This window comes from Epinephelus lanceolatus, chromosome 1 (genome assembly GCF_041903045.1).
Source record: "Epinephelus lanceolatus isolate andai-2023 chromosome 1, ASM4190304v1, whole genome shotgun sequence".
NCBI classification, from domain to species: domain Eukaryota; kingdom Metazoa; phylum Chordata; class Actinopteri; order Perciformes; family Serranidae; genus Epinephelus; species Epinephelus lanceolatus.
Genome location: NC_135734.1, coordinates 33,306,627 through 33,328,334, shown reverse-complemented (window position 1 = coordinate 33,328,334; position 21,708 = coordinate 33,306,627). Strand labels below are relative to the sequence as shown.

General features: G+C 40.5%; 2 protein-coding genes across 4 annotated transcripts in view; one reads left to right on the top strand and one right to left on the bottom strand.

The window, feature by feature from the left end:
• Nucleotides 1-11,857, bottom strand: part of tespa1 (thymocyte expressed, positive selection associated 1) — a 19,696-nt gene extending 7,839 nt beyond the window's left edge. The window contains exons 1-6 of the mRNA XM_033625732.2: nt 11,775-11,857; nt 6,938-7,255; nt 4,877-5,049; nt 2,746-2,788; nt 1,732-1,772; nt 231-284 (exon numbers count right to left, since the gene is read on the bottom strand). Coding sequence (XP_033481623.1) covers nt 231-284; nt 1,732-1,772; nt 2,746-2,788; nt 4,877-5,006 — 268 coding nt within the window. The 5' untranslated portion in view covers nt 5,007-5,049; nt 6,938-7,255; nt 11,775-11,857. The remainder of the gene's footprint in view (nt 1-230; nt 285-1,731; nt 1,773-2,745; nt 2,789-4,876; nt 5,050-6,937; nt 7,256-11,774) is intronic.
• On the top strand, nt 11,047-21,630 carry sp1 (sp1 transcription factor). 3 transcript variants are annotated; one of them, XM_033625729.2, is made up of 6 exons: nt 11,047-11,198; nt 11,792-11,865; nt 14,135-15,530; nt 18,038-18,179; nt 19,111-19,304; nt 19,457-21,630. In XM_033625729.2, the coding sequence occupies exons 1-6, from the start codon at nt 11,192-11,194 to the stop codon at nt 19,759-19,761; spliced, it is 2,118 nt and encodes a 705-aa protein (XP_033481620.1). In that variant the 5' UTR covers nt 11,047-11,191; the 3' UTR covers nt 19,762-21,630. The 3 variants fall into 3 exon arrangements, with proteins under 3 accessions (XP_033481620.1, XP_033481621.1, XP_033481622.1); XM_033625730.2 differs by having other exon boundaries at nt 11,048-11,198; nt 19,114-19,304; XM_033625731.2 differs by having other exon boundaries at nt 11,194-11,299.
• Nucleotides 21,631-21,708: the final 78 nt, after the last annotated feature.

Below are 21,708 nucleotides of genomic sequence, written 5' to 3'. Positions count from 1 at the left end.
TAACACTGGACATTTCTCTGACTTATTACAATGACACAATGACACACACACACGGGTCAGTCTCTGTCTGTCTGTCTGTGTCAGCAGTATTACAAACAGAACAAATGTAAGCTTGAGCAGAGAATAAAGAAAAACAGTCATGATGCACACCTCATTTTCCTGCAGGGACGTTTCCTGCTTTGTTACTTTCCTTTGTGTGTGTGTGTGTGTGTGTGTGTGTGTGCACGTACCATCAGCACCAAGACTCAGCTCATCGTCGAAGTTGCCGACTTTCAGTGCAGACTCTGTAGAAAAGACACACAGTCATGATTTAATGATTTTCACATGGTTGTACTTTATATCTTAATTTTCTGAAATTATCAACTGAAGAACAGACAAATTTCTGCTTTAAAATCTTGCTTGCGTGTGTCATCAGTGTGCAGTGGTGTAATTGTGTAATTATTCGAGTACTGTACTCAAGAATAATATTAAGGTATTTGTATTTCCATTTCATGCTACTTCATACTTCTACTCCAGGACAATTCAAAGGGAAGCATTGTACTTTTCACTCTACTATATTTTATATGACCGCTTTTATTACTTTTATTTATTTATTCTCAGGGACAATGCACATCAATCAACATCACTGTAAATGAACCAGTGGTAGCCAAGATTTCATTTTCAACTTTGCCCCTTGGCCTGATGTTAAATTGGCCGTCATGACAACAAATAAACCACACAACATGTACAATTACAACCGGAGAAAGCAAAACATGAACAGCTGACAGGATAAAAAGCTGAGAGGAGTAGGGCAGCATTATGCAGGACAAGTAAGACGCAGGCAGTGAATACCCAACAATGTAAAACAATTGATCTTCAAACAGATCATGACTCTGTCAGTCATTACAGGAAAAGAACGGGATCGGCACCATACTCTGGCTCCAATGCAAAATTTAAACGCTGTCACTGACGTCATGTCCTTTCCTTCTTTTATACCCCTTTTCCAACAAAATCAGAGCATGTCTTTAAACACAGGTAAACCCGATAAAAATAGGTGATAGACTCCTTTCCCATTGCCAGTGCACCAGAGCTGCTTACTTATTCAATCTTTCTTTCAAACTCAATTGTATTTCCGTCAGTGCTGATCTGAGCCGATAAATATTCATGACTACTGCAGAGTCAACTGACCTGGGTGTGAATGCTGATTGTTATCTTTCCTGTTACATTACAAAGCCAGATGTTAGCGGGTGTTAGCAGATTTTTTTGTGCAGTGGAAAGCGGCTTTATAGTTTCCTTTCCCAAAACTACAGTTAAATCATTCCAGAACCAGTAAACATGGATTACCAAACCATCCAGACACATCAACAATTAACTATAAGAATGTAAGAAGAGGCAAAAAAAGGACTAAACTGCAACGCACAAGTTGAAGCAGCTGACAGGCCTATATTTTACTGGAGTTGTACCAAGTATGTCTTCACATCACAAATAAATGATGGATTGATTAACTGACTGTAACTTTTATTGTACTGGAGTATTTTTTTTTTGCCGTAATTCTACTTCTACTGAAGTAAAGGACCTGGATACCTCCCTCAACACTGCTGGCGTGTCTAGACAGGGTTTAAGACCAAATAGAAGTGTTTACACATTTGGGTTGATTTGCATTAACAACATGCAACCGTAAATATTTGAAGTGCATCACAGGATCCGTAAATAACACATTGTTATTCATTACTGTTTCAGTTTCATACTCACCTAAACTCAGCTGACCCGTCTTTTCCGAGGAGGCCTCTGACCTGTAGGATATATCCCAATATTTAATGTGCAGACACACACACAGTGTCATTTGCATGCTTCTGCTACCAAATAAGTCAATGTGTTTGCATAGGTGGCCGATAGCAGCCTAGCTACAGCACACGCTTGTGAGATCGCCTCCCTAATCAGCTCTCAACAGGCAGCTGATGACGTACGCCAACTTCCTTTTGTAGAAATGTTCACATGCTGAGCAGCATTAAGGTTAACACAACCAAAGTGATGTAGTCATTTTAATGTCAAGTTCTCAGAATGCATAAATCATCAAGTCACTCTTTTTTACTGTGGTCCTTAGTGTTAGGAGCCTTTTAGATGCTGACACACTGTACAGTACATCACTGACAGTGCTACTTCCCCCTTAGTGACTGATGTAAGAGACATTAAATAATGTCTGCGTGTGCTGACCTCCTTCCTCCAGTCAGTTTCACAGCAGGAAGAAGGAACTTGTATTTTCTTTTTGTTATATAATAATTTACTCTAAACCACAGGGGAATTTTGGAAAGGTCAAAGGGCTCATAGTTGTATGTATTCTTGGTTAAACAACCTGCAGACTGGAGGACCTGCTCAAGTGTTTGCAGTGACATGTTTCTCACCAAAGGCAACCTTGCCGTACAATGTTGTTTGCATCATGTCGTGACCTAGAAAAACATCTGACATTCAACACTGGCAGATCTCAGTTCAGAGCGCTCTAATGTTATGGTTTTATAGAGCTAAAATAAGTTTATTTTTCCCAAAGCGAACTGTAAAAATACATCATCTAAGATCATTGTGGTGAAAACAATGCTGTGGCTACCTCACCACGCCATCTTCCTGGAACACCTGACCTCAAAGAGTTTCCACTTTCTACTTCACTGTGCGTTAGAGCAGTTTCCATTGACTGACACCTTGTCCTCCAGAGCCTGCGCTCAAATAATATCATCTCACAGAAAAACAGAGTAGTAAAGCGAGCTGACTCACCCACAACCCAGGAACCAGCTCTCAATCTTTTCTGTGTAGCATCCTGTGGAAATCACACATATACAACATTTATGAGTAATCCTAGATAAACAACTCATCATGTTCTTTTATTCCATTTCACAGCTGGCTTTGTAACTAACGTGCAAACTGTAAATACTAACCATGGATATATTCTGTTTATTATGTGCATCCCTTTTCAGTTCAGGCTTTTACAGTGACCTTAAACTGGGGTCACAAAATCTCCAACTAGTTACCCTAAAATCTATACTTGGATTTATTTGACATATCAACACTGCAACAAATACATATTAATTTAAAATACAGAGGATAACACAATAAAGTTGTAAGTTAACTTAATTTAAGATGTGAGACCAAGTCATTACTTTCCAAGTCATAAGTAAGTCTCAAGTCCTTGCACTCAAATCCAAATCAAGTCCCAATTCCTAAACTTTGAGTTTCCCGTCCTAAACAAGTCATAATGCGCTTTTCACCAAATGTAATGCCATCTTAAAGGTCCAGTGCGTAGGATTAGGAGCATCTATTGGCAGAAATGAAATATAATATTCATAGCTATGTTTTCATTAGCGTATAACAGGCACGTCCGGGGCCTATCGTGGCCTGCGGATGAATTTTAAACGGCCCTCAGCTTGACTCCATAGGCACCCTGCCACACAATAAGGCCTACTGTTTAACCAAGCAAGATGATTTTGCATTTTTCTGTTCACCTCACAATAGCAGGACTATCACACAGTTTGTTGACATGCACCAATAGGACCTACGCAGGCAGAACTAATGTGTTTTCATTAACAGATGGTGAACAAGCAAATGAACGGTTACCTAACAGCAGACGTTTCCTGCTAGGTGGCAGACATGGCCACAGCAAAGAAGTGTAAGGACGACAGTGAGGATCACTGCTTAAATTGTTGCGTTTGTCTCGTTTGTTTATGATTTTTTTTTAACAACCCATATGACTTGAGAAGCAGCTGGCCCCCGGGTGTTTTTCACAATATCTAATGTGGCCCCCATTCAAAACAGTTTGGACAACCCTGGTGTATAATCATCCAAATTTAAGAATTGTTGTGTTTATTCGTTAACTCAGAATGAGCTGATTATGTCTACATACAAAGCGTGTCCTCTTCCACGGAGTCCACCATGTTGTTTCTACAGTAGCCCAGAATGGACAAATCAAACACTGGCTCTATAGGGCCATTAGATTTTCACCCACCACAGGTCTTCTACACCAAGGGTAGGCAACCTGAGGCTCTTCGGACCTTCTCCACTGGCTCCCTGTGGCTTCAACATAAAATTATATAGAAATGGATAACGGTTATATTCTAACATTTAGACTTTCATTTGTCATTCTTATGACATTCTTAGTGACTTATGGTAATTATGTAATGTGTGGAGTGATTCAGTTTCCTTTCACCACCAACGCTGCAAATTTAAAGTACTAAATACTTAGAAATGGCCTACTGCAGAGTAGCCATCTTGTAACAAATCATATTAATGAGTGCTCATTTAACATTTAACATTAACATTACATTGGTAATGTTAATGAGCTAATTTAGACTTAATATGCTGTTACCTTTATTCAAATATGTTTTGCAGCTCCAGGCATTTTTTTTCTTTTTTAGCCAATAATGGCTCTTTTAACAGTAAAGGTTGCCGACCTCTGTCCTACAAGCTCGGCACATGGGAGAAATCTAACTTCTGCAACCTAACCTTTAGAACTAAATCCTAAATTCTACATAGTAGACCGTCACCAACAAAGTAATGATTTATCAAATTTACAAAAACAAAGACTATTCTTCCTTAAAAGTGATGTTGTTAGCTCTTGCATGTTTCAGGAAATGAAGGGAGATGAAGTGATTTGTGGCATAGTTTTTAATTAACATACTTTTTCATCTTTGGGCTTGGAGGAAGATGTCAAGCATTTTCAAGTCCAAGTGAAGTCATTAGTGTTAAAGTCCAAGTTGAGTTGCAAGTCCTGTTTGATTTTGTCAAGCCTGGTCTAAAGTCATCAAATTTGTGATTGAGCCCGACTCAAGTCCAAGTCATGTGACTCACTTACTGTACATGCAATACACACACACACACACACACACACACACACTCCTAAGTCCGTACTCACCATCAGAAAAGACATCATCGTCAGCTATAGAGGCCGAGCGGAGGCTGCACATCTGCTCCTCCAGAGTGGGCGAGCGTCGGCAGCTGTTGATCCAGGCTTGCCGCCTCTCTGTGGGCGACGGGCTGTCCATCGCCTCAGTTCACAGACAGTCAGGGAACATGGTGGAGTCGAAGCTACAGAGGCACAAAAACAGGACAATATGTTTTAGTTTTTCATCTGATGTTGAGTCTAAAAGGATGAGCTGAAAACATTTTTCCAGGATGTCCACTGTTCTGTGTCAGAATCCTTTATCAGTAAAGCAGCAGGATGCTTCCTCATAGAGTGTATTCTTTCTCTATTTAAGCTAGTTGAGCCTTTGAAACAGTAGACTGTGTGAGACACTGAAACTCTGACAGATCATTGTTTCACATTAGCAGCCATCACCATTACTGCATTCAGTGGTGTAAGGTAGCTATGATGGGACCCAGTGTACGCTATTGTGCACATATCGTCCCATCACATGATCAGAGACCTGATGTTGGATAACATCAGCATACATATTACCCAGCAATCATCACTGCATATCTGGATATGACAATAAATGCCAAATAAAATAAGAAATTATTAATCTAACAATTTTAATAGTTGATTTATAGTCATAGAATAAGCATATAATTCTGTTGTAAATGCTACTGACTGTTTTACAAATAAAGAAAAAATAAACATGACAGAGATGGGTTTGCCTTTATATGGGTATATATAGAAAATGTTTTTAATTTAATGAGAGCTCTTCTTTGTACACAGGCATATTTTCAAGGTGGCAATTACTCATAGGGGCCCACTCTCTCTGTGGGCCCCCCACCTCACAGGCTCCAGTGTAATCACACTGCCTGCACTGTCTATATTTACACCCCTGACTGCATTACTGCTTTTAAATTAATATTTCTCCATCTAAAAACATTACTTAGGAACACCTTTTCATATAAATATATTTCTATTAGGGCTGCAACTAACAATTATTTTTATTGTCAGTTAATCTGTTGATTAATTTATCAATTAGTCGATTCGTTTTTTGGCTTATAAAGTGTCAAAAAATGGTGAACAATGTCTATGAGTGTTTTCCAAAGCCCAAAATGACGTCCTTAAATGTCTTGTTTTGTCCACAACCCGAGGATATTCAGTTTACTGTTAAAGAGGAGTAAAGAAACAGAAAATATTCACATTTAAGGAGCTGGAATGAGAGAATTGATTGATTATCAAATTAGTTGGCGATTAATTTAATAGTTGACAGCCGATCGATTATCTTTTAATCGCTGCAGCTCTAATTTCTGTGGATGACATTCACTGACAGTATTAATGAGCCTTAAAACACCATGTTCTTGTTTAAGCTCCTCAGAGAAGTGTGAGAAAGGGGATGGAAAACTATACTGAAATTGTTTTTGGTTCTTAAAACCACAAATATATCTTCTTATGGATTGCAAAACTTAAAATAAAACACAGGAAAAGTGTAAAATATGGCACCTTTAAAAGCCAACCTTGACCAAATATCAGTCTAACCATAAAAATCAAACTCTTACATAGAGTGCATATATGCTGCATCAAGTTTAAGCATCAAGGTAAAGTTTGAATTAAAATGGCTATCTGTAAACTGTACAGGTGAAAACCCAAGTGCCATAAAATGTCTGAAGTTCATATAAAAGACAATATACACAGATAGAGCCAGCAAAATCCAATAAAAGTAGAAGTAAAAAAAGTAAAAGAGAATGAATGCCTATGTAAAAGTCTATTTTTGATGAGCCCAATCAGCCATCTGGTTAGTTTAGACAAATATAGTTTTGGAGAACAGAAAACATGCATGTGATTATGACTCAAAAGGGATATATAGATATACATTTTTGAAAATATGGATGCTTCACAGTAAAGGTTACGCTGTGTAAAGTCATCCAAAATAAGATTTTCTCCACAACCAGCTATGAAACTGTCTCTATTCTGTGTCATAAGATGAATTAAGCAGTCCTACTGAGATATTTCTGTTTAAGGCAAATTTAGCGATCAAAGAGTGAGTAAGAAAAGCAGCTGTACCTTCATGGACGCAGGTTTCAGTTCTGTCAGTGCCGCTCTTTCTCTGGTTTCCTGTTGTCGCTGCAGTCAGAGCGGATAATGTGACCGTGATCTGCAGCCTTCAGCAAACTCTCAATCTGCATCCAGCCTCCTTCAGGCTGATCAGCCCAGTGATCACTTCGCGATGACGAGTTTCTGGTTAACTTCTGTCTGCTCCGTGTGGCTGAATTATCGCGGATGATCGCAGGAGATGGAGCCTGAGCACACTGAAGGAAGTGACTTTACATCTCAGCTCAAGTACAGCAGTTGTATCAGCGTGGGACGCAGCTGTGACACATCCTGCAGAAAACACACAGAGCACAGAGAGTCGGAGCAGGTTGTTTGGAAATGTCAGAGGTAAATGAGTGTACAGCAGGGTGATTATGATCATTATAACAAGTCAGTTCACTTGATAGTCAAACTACAGCCAATAGACTGCAGAGCTACTGCCTGAACTACAATTTGTTCATTAACATTTAATAGGGCTGCATCTCTGCAAGATCCCTTTGTCAAAGAATTATAAACATTTACATTTACAGATGGCTCTATAAATGTTACTGATGACTCATTAGAAAGCAAGAAACTTCCTTAATGGCTTATTAGAATAAGAAACCCCTGACACTCTGTGAATATTAACCCTCTGAGACCCACATAAACCCGGGATCTTAAGCAGGAAACAGCAAATCAGCAGTATATGCCACATAGAAGAGAATTTAGAAGCAGATTATCTGAAAGCTGGGAACCTGAAGCTCAGCACTTTGTGTCAAGTTTTCCTCAATCTACTCTCTGTAACAAACAAATGTTAAAGTTTAGAGTGTATAAGGGGTTAGAGCATTATAATGGGAGTATATGATGGCCATTCACATGCTCATTTATGTCTCATATATCCTCCTGAGACCTGAGCTTTTGTTTGCATCTTTTAATTATTTCTCCTAGCTATTTGGGATTAGTAGGACCTGACAAGTATACAAAACGTAACATTGTTAACAATAATAAAGTCCCAATGTCCTCAAACGAGATGATAATAAAGTCCCAATGTCCTTTAATGAGCACTTTCTAATTAACAGCTACCTAGCTTGTTGCCATTGTTAAAATTGGTAAAATGTGTTGCCATATCAAACTATAAACATTATTAATCATAAACAAACAAAGTTCAACCATTAAATTTGATCAGGTTTTGGACCTTGCTGCGGACTAACTTGGCAGACACCATCTTGTTTTTACATGGATTAGTGTAATGTGCTCTTACTGCCACTAGATGGCACAAAAAAGTGTCCACAAACGAGGACAACAGGCCTAAGTGAAGCAGAATAAAGTATAAGGTCCTGAATGTGATGTCCTCATATGAGGACACAGGGTCTCAGGGGGACATGGTAAGTTGTTGCCCAATTTTTGGGTTGATACCATTTGTTACATTTGTTTTGTTTTGTCAAAACTCCCTCTAAATTACCACAGAAAATGAGGAGGAACACCACAGAAAAATCCATGTGGTGATTTGGTATCAAATACTTTTGGCATTTGGAGATTTATGTACGAATGGTATTTTTTTGGCCTCTGAATGAGGAGCGCTTCTGTTCTGGAAACTTCTCAGAGACCCACTTACTGTAAATATACCTGTGAAAGCCATACACACTGAGAATGTCCCAGGTCTCTAGTTTGTGGCTGCAATGTTTCATGTGGCTGTGATTCTCCTAGAGGTCACTGTAGGTCATTTTACACAGTGTCCATTTCAAAGAAATGATCTCACTACAATGAAATGGAAATGATATGCTTGTAAAATATGTTGCTTTTTAAAATTACCCAACAATGTAAAAAGTAGTTAAAATGAGCTTCCCTTTGACAAACTACAGGTCCAGTGTGCTGGTTACATATTAATGCATCAGTAATAATGGATGCAATTATATATAATAACAACACAGTGGGCATTCTTGCTGACTTGCTGCTATTAGTCACACTATTGTCACATGTAACTTTGCCTTTAATTGCTCCTAAATAGTTTCTATGTATGATTTCTATTAAGGCCCTTTGTTAATATTACTATTGTTGTTATTGCCTCTCTATTTATCTGTCTTTGTGAACACCTTAATTTCCATCTGGGGATAAACAAAGGCCTATTTTGTCTTATTTTATTCTGCTGGATGATGAGTAGGCTACTTTTAGCACATTCATAACATCATTTTACTTTAGTAAAGTTTGAAATGTGGACTTTTCCTTGTTATTTAGTATTAACATGTGATATTCTTTCTTCTTCTTCGTCAGGATCTAAACTCTTCTTCCTCTGCTAAGGGAAATTAGCAGATGGTGCCCTGACACCAACTATACATTGTCAGACCTGATTAGGTGTGTGTTTGTGTGTAGGCGGGGTTGGAAATGAATAAAAGAGAAACAGTCCCATCTAACATCAGAGAGTGTGTGACTCCACACAGTAGGGTGGATGCAGGCTTGGCCTGAGGACGGACTCCACCCTCTGTCCTGTTTACATGGGCACATGTGCTGCTTCACTGACAGCCCCCTCGCACATCCCAATAATAAAAGCCCTCCCACATGCGAGCCATTTTCTCCTCCCAGCGCGGTTGCAGCCAGTGTTTGAGTGTGATGGGGTCTCTTCTCCTCCACCCTGGCGGACTCCTCCCGCCTCCTTGCTGTTTCCCAGCCCACAGGGCGCCACCAGGGAGTGGCCAGCGGCCACGGAGGCAAGACTTAAATACCCAGTCCGCCTTCCTCCTTCCCCACCTCCGTGTACAAAGCAGGACATGAGCCGTAACATCTTCACACTGGTGAGCGATGAGACGAAGTCACAGGAGGATTAACGGGAAATATCGTTATTTACGTAAACATATTTACTCATGGCGCCATTTAAGCGGAAAACAGATAACCCAACGTCAATCATACTCAGGCGTACAACCTACCATGCTTGGTCCCGCCCATTTCTCCGCCTTTGAGCCAATTAGATTGGCTGGTCCGTTCTGGTTGGCAGAAACGACCTTTTTCATTGGAGGAAAGCAGCAATCCTTCGCATGTAGCTCTCAGAGGAGCGCGCTTCTTTTAGCTGTTGAGGCAGCGCGACAGTACAGTAACCAGGTGCCAGAGAACAGTAGAATTAAGTACTGTACTTTCTGCATGTGTTGTTTTATATTATTTTATTAAATTACTCCATGCTCATTAATCTTACACGTACCGGTTTAACTCTAAAAGCCTAAGTAGGGACAGGGATAGAAACCTGTATGCATTGCCTGTACTTTGTATTGTACACATGAGGCTTATGTCTTATGTATTTGTCCCTGTCAAATAAAAAAGTAAATAAAAAATAAATAAAGCTGAATTTTCAACACAATGTTTTTTATGTACGTAGGTATTTAATATTAACTTAAATGGCGTGCCATATATATATAGCTGTTTTTTTTAATTTAGAAAAAAATTAAAAGATGAACCATTTATTCTTCAATTTTTTTGGTAAACCATTTAAACAACTGTTTGATAAATTACATTATAATTTTTGAGGTTGGGGTTTCCTTTAAAAATGAAAAATGACTGTTTAAATTTAAACAATAATAATAATAATAATAATTTTACCTGCATGTATTGTGACTATTTATCTACAGATACATATATTTTTTGAACATGTAACTACATCTGTATTTAAATTACCCACTTTTAATGTGGAGTAACATTACAGTCTTGATTTTTAAGTTTTAACCATTTTTTATTTTTATTTTATTACTGTCTTTTATCGCTCCTGTTCATTTTTATTCTATTTTATATATTTATTTACTCTCTTTTTATTCTTAATAATCTTTTTTGTTAGTTTGTTCTGTTTTGGTTGGTTTGCTTTTTTTATATTATTTTATTGTTTTGTGTCTGTGTCATTCCAATTTTGCCATGTGAAGCACTTTGGGCTGCATGTTCGTATGAAAGGTATATAAATAAAGTTGAGTTGAGTTTATTAAGGGGGAAACAAAAAAGTTTGCTGGCATGTAGCCTGTGTTCGTAGATACAGTGCTGAAAAAATGCTTAACAATTTTAATTTTGAAAAGTAACATGTAAATAGCATGGTCTCAGCAGAATGTCCCATTAGCTTGAATGTTGTTGCCCCGCTCAGCTGCCAGGATACCCGGGTCCATAAATCGGACGCACCCATCTGTCTCCTTCATAGGGGGAGCTCGTCAAGTTAGTGTGAAGTTCTGAAAAGTTGTCAACCCGAAAAAAGAGCAGAGAAACTCCTCCCGTCTTCAAATTATGAGCAGTAAGTGAACTTTTAAAACTCAGCGGCATGATGTGAACGAAGCATAGCGTTAACAGTTAGGAGAAGAATTACAGAACAATGTTTTAAATGTATTCACAGTTGTAAGTACGATACTGTTTTGTTTTCTGGCAGTTTAAAAGTGACCAACTACTTAACTGCTAATTGTCGGTACTTAGCTAACTGTGTAACAGTAACGTAACTTCTGTCGCTAATTGACACTAACGTAACACACTAACACAATAATTGAACTTTATCAAATTCACGTGAGATAGCTGAGTTATATTTAGTGGTACAGTTGAAACTATGCCGCTCGCTTCAGCTGATACTTAGCTGTTTTCCTCTACAGTAGTTGTGGGGAGTTCATGTTAGCTTAGCTGACAAGCTAGCTGGCCCTTCCGAGCACTTGTAGCTTGGATTTCCTCACATTTCTTAACTGGTTTGGTTATAGCTTAAACATTTCTTAGAGTTTAGTTATTTATGTGAGGTCGACCGTGTGTGAACTGTGTTGTTCCCCCAGTGTTGAATGTTATCAGTGTGATGGTGTTGTGTTTCACACTTTAACACAAGTGATCTTACCAACTCTTCTTCCGCAGATCAGCAGCAGGGTGAAATGGCCGCTGCGGAGAGCGGTGGAAGCTACAGTCAAAAGCGAAACACAAATTCACAAGTAGGTTCACTTTCGCTGTTTCCATGAATCAGATGATTGTCAATGAGAAACGTTACCTATACTCCCCACTCATACCCACTGCCCCTGTTTGTGTATCCCCCGTTAGTTTGTGTGATTGTGTCGTCCATCTCTGTCGGGACTACGGGTTGTTGATTTTCTCTCCGGAGCACATGTCACCGGGGTGGGGAATGGGCAGGTAAATTTCGCCCACACGGGGTGTTCCCGTCAAACCCCGGCACTTCATGTGCATTTCGCTCGGCCCATTTGGCTGGCCTTGGAGGGGGTGGCTAGAAGAGTGTGTCAGTTTATAGGGCAAAATAAAAGTGTGGGAGGGAGATGGGTGGGTTTGGGGGGAGGGGAAGCCGAGCCCGCCGCGGCTTTGGAAAAAAATGTGGTCCCTCCCATACTCTCCCACCCTGCTTCCCCTCGGGCTTCATACTACAGCCCCACTGTGTGGAGTGCTGGACAGAGACCTGCATGACAATATAAAAAAATAAAGGAGTGATAAATAGCGTTTTGGGAGTGTGGCAGTATATCATGGTTAGATTGTTATTTTCAAAGCCAGCCATTTGGAAATCAGTTTTTTAAAATCAAACTCAGAATGTTTATTTTATTCTAAAACCATCCTTGGCCTCATCAGTCCAGACTCTCCAACTAAAACCTTGTTTTATCTGGTCCACTTTTATGGCGCTTTTACTTTAAAGGGGAGCACCACCCAAATTAAGAATTCCATCATGTAATTTCCATGGCCTAGGACAGTTCAATTAATACCCGTGAATATGAGCTACTCTCTCTCAAAGTCAGAAACCAGAGCTAAGGGGCCATACAAATGCCGTGTCTTCAACCACCTAGAAAACGCAAGGTTGGATGCTGGGCGTTACTCTTGTGCCTACTCTTTAAAGGGCGCAGGGGCAGGTTGCTAGGCGACCATAAATAGCATCATATCTTAGCCTACTTACCAGAAATCCTGAGTGCAGAGATGATGTTCTCCCAGGTATTGTTTTGTAAGTGTGTATTAGGCCGTGGGACAGATGTAAAGCTCTGGGTAGCCCTGCACTAAAATGATATAGTCTCCTCCATAGTTACCACAGACTGATATTAATGGAAGAAGGGAAAGATATCCGTTGGCTGTGATTGGTTGTTCCTCTTCACATGACATGCAGTGCACGCTGCTGCATTCCAGAAGTTGCAATCTGTTTATCTCAGGATGCAACCTTCGGGCCCTGCAAAATAGGCCCTTGGGAATGCGTGCTGCAACGGCAGCGCTCTGGCGTTTGAGCGCGTCTGCTGAGCGTTTACATTGAAGTGAATTTGAGGGTGCAAAAAACATGGCATGTGTACGGCCCCTAAGTCTCAAACTTGTGATGTCATTGGGTATAAAGTCTGAGATTGTTTTTGTGGAGCCACAGAATGTTTATTTTCCTTTTTTATACCCAAAATGAGCTTCATTGTATTGTAATGTTCTCAGTCCTTACACAGAAAATGTACCGACATACTCAGAACATTCCCCTGGGTGCTCTCAGTGTCATCTATTACACCTATTACTAGTTCTATGGATCAGCTTCAAACTTTATATCCTATGACATCATAAATTTGAGTTTTAGCACTTCAGTTTTTTGATTTAGAAGAGAGTTGTTCATGTTTACTAATATTTTTGGACTGTCTTTGACCACAGGAATACGATGTATGCATTTTTAAAATGGTTGTAGTTCCCCTTTAACAGTGTAGCTTGCTTTTATTGTTTGTTTTTATCACTTGTGCAGTCACCCTCCTTTTATTTATTACAATTATTTATTTTATTCTGCTGTTTATTGTAAAGCAATTTTTACATGTGCTTATGAAAGTGCTCTAGAAATAATATTTTGTGTCACTATGTTGGCATTATTATTTCTTTATAGTACACTAATTACTACCTCAGTAAATTTAATGAGTGGACATTTTGTCTGCCATTTAGGCTGTATTTTTGTCTTGCAGAAGCATTAAAGATACAGTATGAAGCATTTAGTTGCATCTAGTGGTGATCCAGTGTTGCACTACTTCAGAAACAACGTGTATGTAGATATAAACGACTCATCCGGTAACGAAAACACTGCAGTTCTTATTTTCAGGTTATCATAAACTAATGAAAGTATTGTTATGAATATTATGTTCCATTTCCATCAATAGATGCCCCTAAATCCAACACAATGGATAATATGTATGTTAGATAGTAAATGTACTTTAACTGTATGAATTAATTCTCATGTCCTTTCATGTATTTCCTTTCCAGGACTCACAGCAGCCATCTCCTCTGGCCTTGTTGGCCGCCACATGCAGTCGAATTGACACCCCAGGAGAGAACGATTCACCTTCAGACCAACAACAAAACCAGCAGCAACAGCTGGACCTAAACCAGGGTGTTTTCACCTCCAGTGCCAACGGCTGGCAGGTCGTCCCTCTTAGCGTTCAAGCAACCTCTGGCACTAACACCATCACCACCGACTCCTCAGGGGTGATGACAGGGGGAGACGCAGGCAAGAGCAGACAGGTGCTGTCACCATCAGCGGCTGTGGTGAGCACTCAGGGACAGCAGCAGCAGCAGCCACAGCAGTTTGTAATAGCTCAGGCACCATCGATGCAGGGCCAGCAGGTGCTTACCACCATATCAGGTGTAATGCCCAACATTCAGTACCAGGTTATTCCCCAGTTTCAGACAGTAGATGGCCAGCCACTGCAGCTCGCACATGCTCAGCAGGAATCTGCTGTACCTGCCGCTGCAGGAGCTGGGCAGCAGTTTCAGATTGTGTCATCCTCTAATGGCCAGCAGATCATAGCTGCAACCAACAGAGCCGGTGCAGCAGGAAACATCATAACAATGCCCAGTCTCCTTCAGGGAGCCATCCCCATTCAAAATATAAGCTTAGGCAATGGCATGTTACAAAACCAGCCCCAGTTCCTGGCAAATATGCCTGTGTCACTGAATGGAAACATCACCTTGTTGCCCGTCAGCACTGGAGCAAGCGGAGGTGGAGAGTCAAATAGTGGAGGGGATGCAGGGGGAAACCAGCTCATACAGCAGCAGCAACATCCTGTGTCCAGCGGAGCAGGTTACATGACAAGTGCGGCCTCTGTCACCACGCAGGCCTCCTCTACGTATGGTATGGCACAGACGCAGAACAGCAACGGAATCACATTCCAGCAGAACACAGCAGCTTCTCTGGGTGTCCCAATACAGCCAGACAACAGAGACGGGCAGCAGCCACAGCAGATCCTTATCCAGCCTCAGCAGGTTATCCAAGGTGGAACACCCCTCCAGGCCATCCAGGCTAGTACCGTTACGGGGGGTCAGGTGTTTGCGACTCCGACGCTCAGCCAAGAAGGGCTTCAAAATCTTCAAATTATGCCAAACACAGGCCCCATCCTCCTGCGCACTGTCGGCCCCAATGGCCAGGTGAGCTGGCAGACCATTCAAATCCAGAGTCCCACAGGACCACAGATCACCCTGGCCCCGATGCAGTCTCTCCCCCAACTTGGTCAGGCTCAGGGTGCTGCTGCAGCTGGAGGAGTGTCTGTCAACACGGTGCAGATCCCAGGCATCCAGACCATAAATCTCAACACACTCGGAGGCTCTGGGCTGCAGATGCACCAGCTGCAGACTGTTCCCATCACCCTTACTGGCACAGCAGGTCAGTCAGTAGCCTACTTTCCAGGAATAATTGATGTTAGGGATTAAACATGTATACATAGCATTTGCATAATATTTTGGTAAGTGTGATATATGAACATGGAGTGCATTAAATAAACAGTTGTTGCACTTTGAGCTGTCAGTAACTCAGGAAAACCTGTTTGATAAAGGACTTAATTCAAACTAAATTTTACAGTCCTTACTGCCTGATACCAGATGGAATAGTCAACTTGTTTGAGTCCATTTCCATCTTCATCAAGCGGGATTTATACTAGTGCGGCAGACCCTACACTGTAGCCTACGCACGTCGCCTACACTGTTACACCTCCAAAACACTAGTCAGCGGCTGGGTTTCTGTGAAGTGCTGTAAAGTTTAGTTGATTTAAAACACACATTAAATATGGCTTAATTGCGACAGTTTCAAACACAAGTACACAAATCAGCTTCAAAATAACTCGCAGCATTCACAGACAAACACTTGTCTTTATCTGGACACATTTTCCCCACTAATACAACATACTAACATTATTAGCACAAGTATATGGCATTTTACATTGTATAAATTAGCCTAGCGACGAGCGGAGATTTCCTCTACTCATACAAAACCAGGCAACGGCAACATTTAACAAAGGTAATGTTACATAATTTGGCTCCGTGACCACTCACAAGGTTCACCGACAAAACAACTGTCTCATACTAAACACGTTTTCCAAACAATTACAACATGTTAACGCTATTAGCCTGTGGCATTTTCCACTATATAAATTAGCCTAGCGACGAGCGGAGATTTCCTCTGCTCATGTGAAGCCAGGATAAATCCCTAAGTATAAATCCCTGAAGGATAAATTACATAAAATGCTATTTCTGTGGAGGCTTTATCGTCTTCATAATTTATAGTTTCTTATCTCTGAAATGAAAGTAAATAAAAGCTTCGTTTCCACTGAGGGACATGGTTTCATCATACAAAAAGAGACAGGAGGTCTGCACTGCCGCGATGTGTAGTTACATTTCTGTGCACGTCAGGCTACGGCTTAGGCTACAGCGTAGGTTACCACGTAGGCTCCATGTCAAGCAGCACCTACTAGCTATGGCGTCAATTCAACGCAGAAGTATAAGTTCCACATTCAATTTAGTGCAGTGGACTTATTCAAAGGTCTGGACCCAGGCAACAATCCTTATGCAGTCCTGTATCCATATTTCTAAATTTTAATTGATTTATATGTTATTTGCTGTTTGTGGTCATTACTTTTCAGACATCTTGGACCTTTATTTTGTCTGTAATCAGAGTAACAGAGGTTAAAATTAACCTTTTGATTGTGTTAACCTTAGTTATTTTAGGCAACACAAATACCTATTGCAGTACCCAGTCATTGTTCTGCAGTAGGCTAGCTGGCAGTTGGGTTGAGTCAATATGTTAAATTAGGTTTGCTTGATGTGTTGACGTTACTCCCCCCAGACTGAAATGCAAAGTATCTTGTGTCCCTGGATTTGATCTCTTTCACTCTTTGTGTGTCTAGTGCACTATACTGGTTTAACGAGTTCAGCTGGCCCAGTGTTTTCCTGAGCTCTTTTCTGTACTGTATGTGTTGTGGTCCTGCTGAATTTTATTTTTCTTTCCTTGGTGACGCTGCATTTCCTCACACGATGATCACATTATAGTTCTTTATTTGTGGGTTAGCCACAACTTCTGTGTCATAGCAGGGGTGTAACTCGACCTCACCCATCTTATAGTGACTGTTATCATGTCGAAACCCCTCTTTAGCTCTGTTTATGGCAGCCTCTTGCGTTCTGTTCATGCACTTGCTAGTCAACATGTGTGACATTTGTGAGGAATCATTGGATCTGTTTTTGGGGCATGTAATTTGCTCTGTTATCCTTGTTATGATTCATGTACGTCTTATCAGTTACGTACAGTATGTAGCAGGTTTAGATATCAGCAGTACTGACTGTAAGACATGCTACACATCAGTGTCTGTGCTGACATTATAAACATTTACTTTAGTATGGTAGTTAAAGCCTGGAGGGCTCAGGCTATCGTTTAACTGTTCATTGTTGTGTTTCTTATATAGTCATCTTCAAATAGGATGTCTCACTGGTACAATAAGCTATTGTGAATGCCATTAAATAAGGAAATATTAGAAAGTAACAGGTGAAGTTCTTGACTCTATGTCCATGGAAATTACTTGCTGTATTACTTATCAGAAATGCAGAGTAAAGTGGAGGCTAGCACACGTTTGAATGTATATGGATGTAAGTGGCTCACTCTTTTAGTGGGTCTCCTTGTTATATTTAAAAGCAGTAATTTAGGGATCCTGCACCAGCTGAATGTTTGACATTTTAAGCTGTAATCTCTCTGAGGAATGGGATGGATTTTCTTGCTGGAAAGATAGCATAAAAACTTGATGTATGAATGAATTGCCCTGAGTTTGCTCTGAACTTGATTGATGAAATATGTATAAACCAAAAAGAAATTATCTCACACAAGTATTTTCTATTCCACTCCTACAGGAGAGCAGGCGCTACAGACAGGCGGAGATAGTTTGGATGACAGCACAGCCATGGATGACGAGGATATAAGCCCACAGCCTCAAGGACGACGTAACCGCAGGGAAGCGTGTACCTGCCCCTTCTGCAAGGATGGAGAAGGACGGTATGTCTTTGAACCGCTTTCCAAATACTGAACATTATTAGCTCAGTAGAGATATATATTACAGCACCTGATGTGGTCACTGAGTGTATATTGTGCTTATTTAGAATGTGATTTAGTATGACATCTAAATGTTTTTTTCTAATATCATGTGAGAGATCATGTTGATATTATATTATGACCTCTGCCAAGGAGGCGTGTTTTTGGTTTGGTTTGTTTGTCTGTTTGTCAGCAGGATTACAGAAAAACTACTGGCCCAATTTTCATGAAACTTGGAAGGGTGTAGCATAGGTCACAGAAGAACCCATAAAATTTAGGAGCAGGTCCAAATCACAGGGCCAGTACACAAACTATTTTTTGCAGTTGTTATAAGTGAGAGATATTGCATTTGGCCTTGGTTGAGGTCGGTGCTCTCCGAATGCCCTTCCAGTATTATATAACATACTGTTATCTGTACTGTTAGCTGCAAGTGTGTAAGATTTTGCCTTAGTTTGCCTTTTGTCATTAATGTTCTTACTTAAAGGAAAACCAAAGTTTATTAGAACTGTTATCCAGAGCTACAAAATTGAAACTTAAAGTGTAGTAAAGCGTATTTTTTCTGAAGAGTATCTCTAGCACTTTTTAAACAGACTCGCAATACTGCCACATAATATGGGCATAATATGTACAACAGCAGTGACGCCTAGTGTCACACACTTGTATCCCATCCTGCCAGCTCCTGCACCCCCATTCTGTGTTTGTACGTTTTATACAGAGTGGCGAGGCAGAAGAACAACGCAATATTCCCATCTCGAACATCCTGTGTAAATGGGGCTTCACAGATAGACTATATTTCTGTTTTCAGCTGATCGTATTTAACCTCTGAATATCTCATGGAAAAGTCAGTTACCCTCCAACTCTGTCCATCTGATTGTGTTTTTTTTTCTATATCAAGCAGCGACCCGACTAAAAAGAAGCAGCACATTTGTCACATCTCCGGCTGTGGAAAGATCTACGGCAAGACATCCCACCTGAGAGCTCACCTGCGTTGGCACACAGGAGAACGACCCTTCGTTTGCAGCTGGTCTTTCTGTGGCAAACGATTCACCCGTTCAGATGAGCTTCAGCGCCACAAGAGGACGCACACAGGTGAGGGTGTAGTTGAGATGACCGTAAGACAAGGACGTAGAATATCACAACTGAAGGATGTCAATGATGGCAAAGTCCTTGATGTAAAAATAGGGATGTATAAGTTGATGCTGCTATTTTTATACAGATTTTTATATCTCCCTCCTTTTCAGGTGAGAAGCGGTTTGCCTGCCCAGAGTGTCCCAAACGCTTCATGCGCAGCGATCACCTCTCCAAGCACATCAAAACCCACTTGAACAAGAAGGCAGTCGCTGCCACCACCAGCACCACAGTCTCCAGTGACGCCGCTTCCCCTACAGCAGGAACAAAAGTCGGCACAGGAGCAGTGTCGGCCAACGACCAGCACACCATCGTCACCATGGAAACCTTATCTGCAGAGAGCATAGCTCGATTAGCCAGCAGCGGGATCAACATGATGCAGGTGGACCTTCACCAAATTAATGGCAACAGCTACTGAGGACAGCGGAGGGAGGCGGGCCTCGGTGGATGTCGCATTCGGACATTTGGGGTTAAAAAGGGCATGTCTGACTGCAGACACAGAACCTCACAAGGGCTTCAAACAGGAGAGGCGGTCACAGATGCAACACAACAGACACTATTAAATTTGAGAACTAAAGCACGAATACGGATCTCCATCATGTATTTAGACACCTGTGGCATTTAAGGGTCAGAGTCGGATGAAAATGTTAGACTAGAGAAATCATGAAATCTTATTTCCCCTGAACGGAAATGGCACAACACTAACATTATTTTGTCCCACATAAAGACTCAATCTTACTTGATGGTGGGATTGCAATAACACACACAGACTGGCACTTTTGGTGTTGAAATTGGTAGCTAGTAATATCTTCTCTACATGCTTCTCTAGTAAAGAGATGACACTACCAGGGTTGGAAATTAGCAAAATGCTGGTAAAATATGCAGCGGCTTCTAGATTTGCTTTGCTAACCAGTCATAAAATCATGGTAATCTGTTAAGTAGCTGGTAGTGTTTGGAATCCACCGACCAGAAGGGCAGGTGGACCAAAGATTTCCAACCCTGGACACTACTAAGTCAGACTCTCCCTTGTTTCCAAGGCTGTGGGCTTCCATCTTCACCTCAGGTGTTCCCTGCCCTCTCAGACTGGGCTGCTGTATCAGGCTCATCAACGAGCCCATGATGCGAAATTCACGTTATGAAAGCATATTGTTGGTTCTCACATTCCTGTGGTCGCAGTTATGGGAGAATCAAATGTGTTAACAAACTAACAACCCCATTATCATAGGAATAACAGAAGCGTTTCAGGGTGTTTGGAGAAGGGCTCAAATACACAAGGTCACAACCAGGTCAGAGCCAGAGGCACTAATCAGTGTGAGGACGTCTGTGTGTCAGGGCACTGACATCCTGAGAATTAACTCTTTAACCTCTTATGTAGGTACACACATTCAAGCCATCATGCTTTGATATGTTTATCATAGCAAAAAAACATTTTGATTTTTTTTTTTTATGTACATATATATTTTGGTAATGTAAAGGCTACAGGAATTCTTAGTGTAGGCAGGATCATCTTACATGATTTCAAGAGATTGCCTTTCAGTTGTATGAACCTCTCATGCACAATCAATCTTAATCTAATGTTGTTACTTTTTTATATATATATATATGTAGATTAAATGTCTAAATTTAAGAGCCTTTCTGTCATAGAATAACGTATTCTATACAGTCCAGATCTTCCCAGTTCTTCTTTTCCCCTATGCTATACTTACCTTTGCCTTGCAGTCTCATCGCTTTGTTTTCTTTCGGTGGAAAACCGTGTTTTCTTTGGTCATATCTGGTCAGAGTCAAGTATTTTGTAATAATGTCCAGACAGCATAAATATGTAAGCTCCAAACCAAAGGTTCATACTCATTTTATAAACGAAACTAGGAAATCTTTCTTTGGTCCGTGAACTTTCTAATCATTTTTACTCTTGTAATACATATGTTAAAGTTCTAACTGGAAGAGATCCAGCTCGAGGCAGGCACCGGACACACATCCCTTTGTTGTCCAAATAAATAAGTTGCAAATGTACTAAGGGTCAACTTTTTTCTGGAAAGATGCTTCCCACCACTGATTAAATAATTTTCTTTGCTTCAGAATTCTGCTTTATTTGCAAAAGATAATTGTAACTTGTATTACGTCAGTAAATGTATCTTTAAAAGCTCTCCTTTGAAACTCTATAGACTATAAGTTCATTGGACAACAAGTGCTCTTACTTTTCTGCCCCGTTTTAAATAAGGGATTTTATATTGTGTGTATACAACTACTGCAGATGCCAACAGCTGGATTAAAATTAAGATTAAATATACTTTGTCTCTGTTCTTTGCAAACATGTCAATTTAACACACATCAATCACTGATAAAAAAAATACTTTATTTGTATAAA

Bases quoted from the DNA above. Each gene is read 5' to 3' on its own strand.
- sp1 (XM_033625729.2), top strand. The intron at 15,531-18,037 runs GTCAGTCAGTAG...CCACTCCTACAG, and splicing joins CACCCTTACTGGCACAGCAG to GAGAGCAGGCGCTACAGACA. The intron at 18,180-19,110 runs GTATGTCTTTGA...TTCTATATCAAG, and splicing joins TGCAAGGATGGAGAAGGACG to CAGCGACCCGACTAAAAAGA.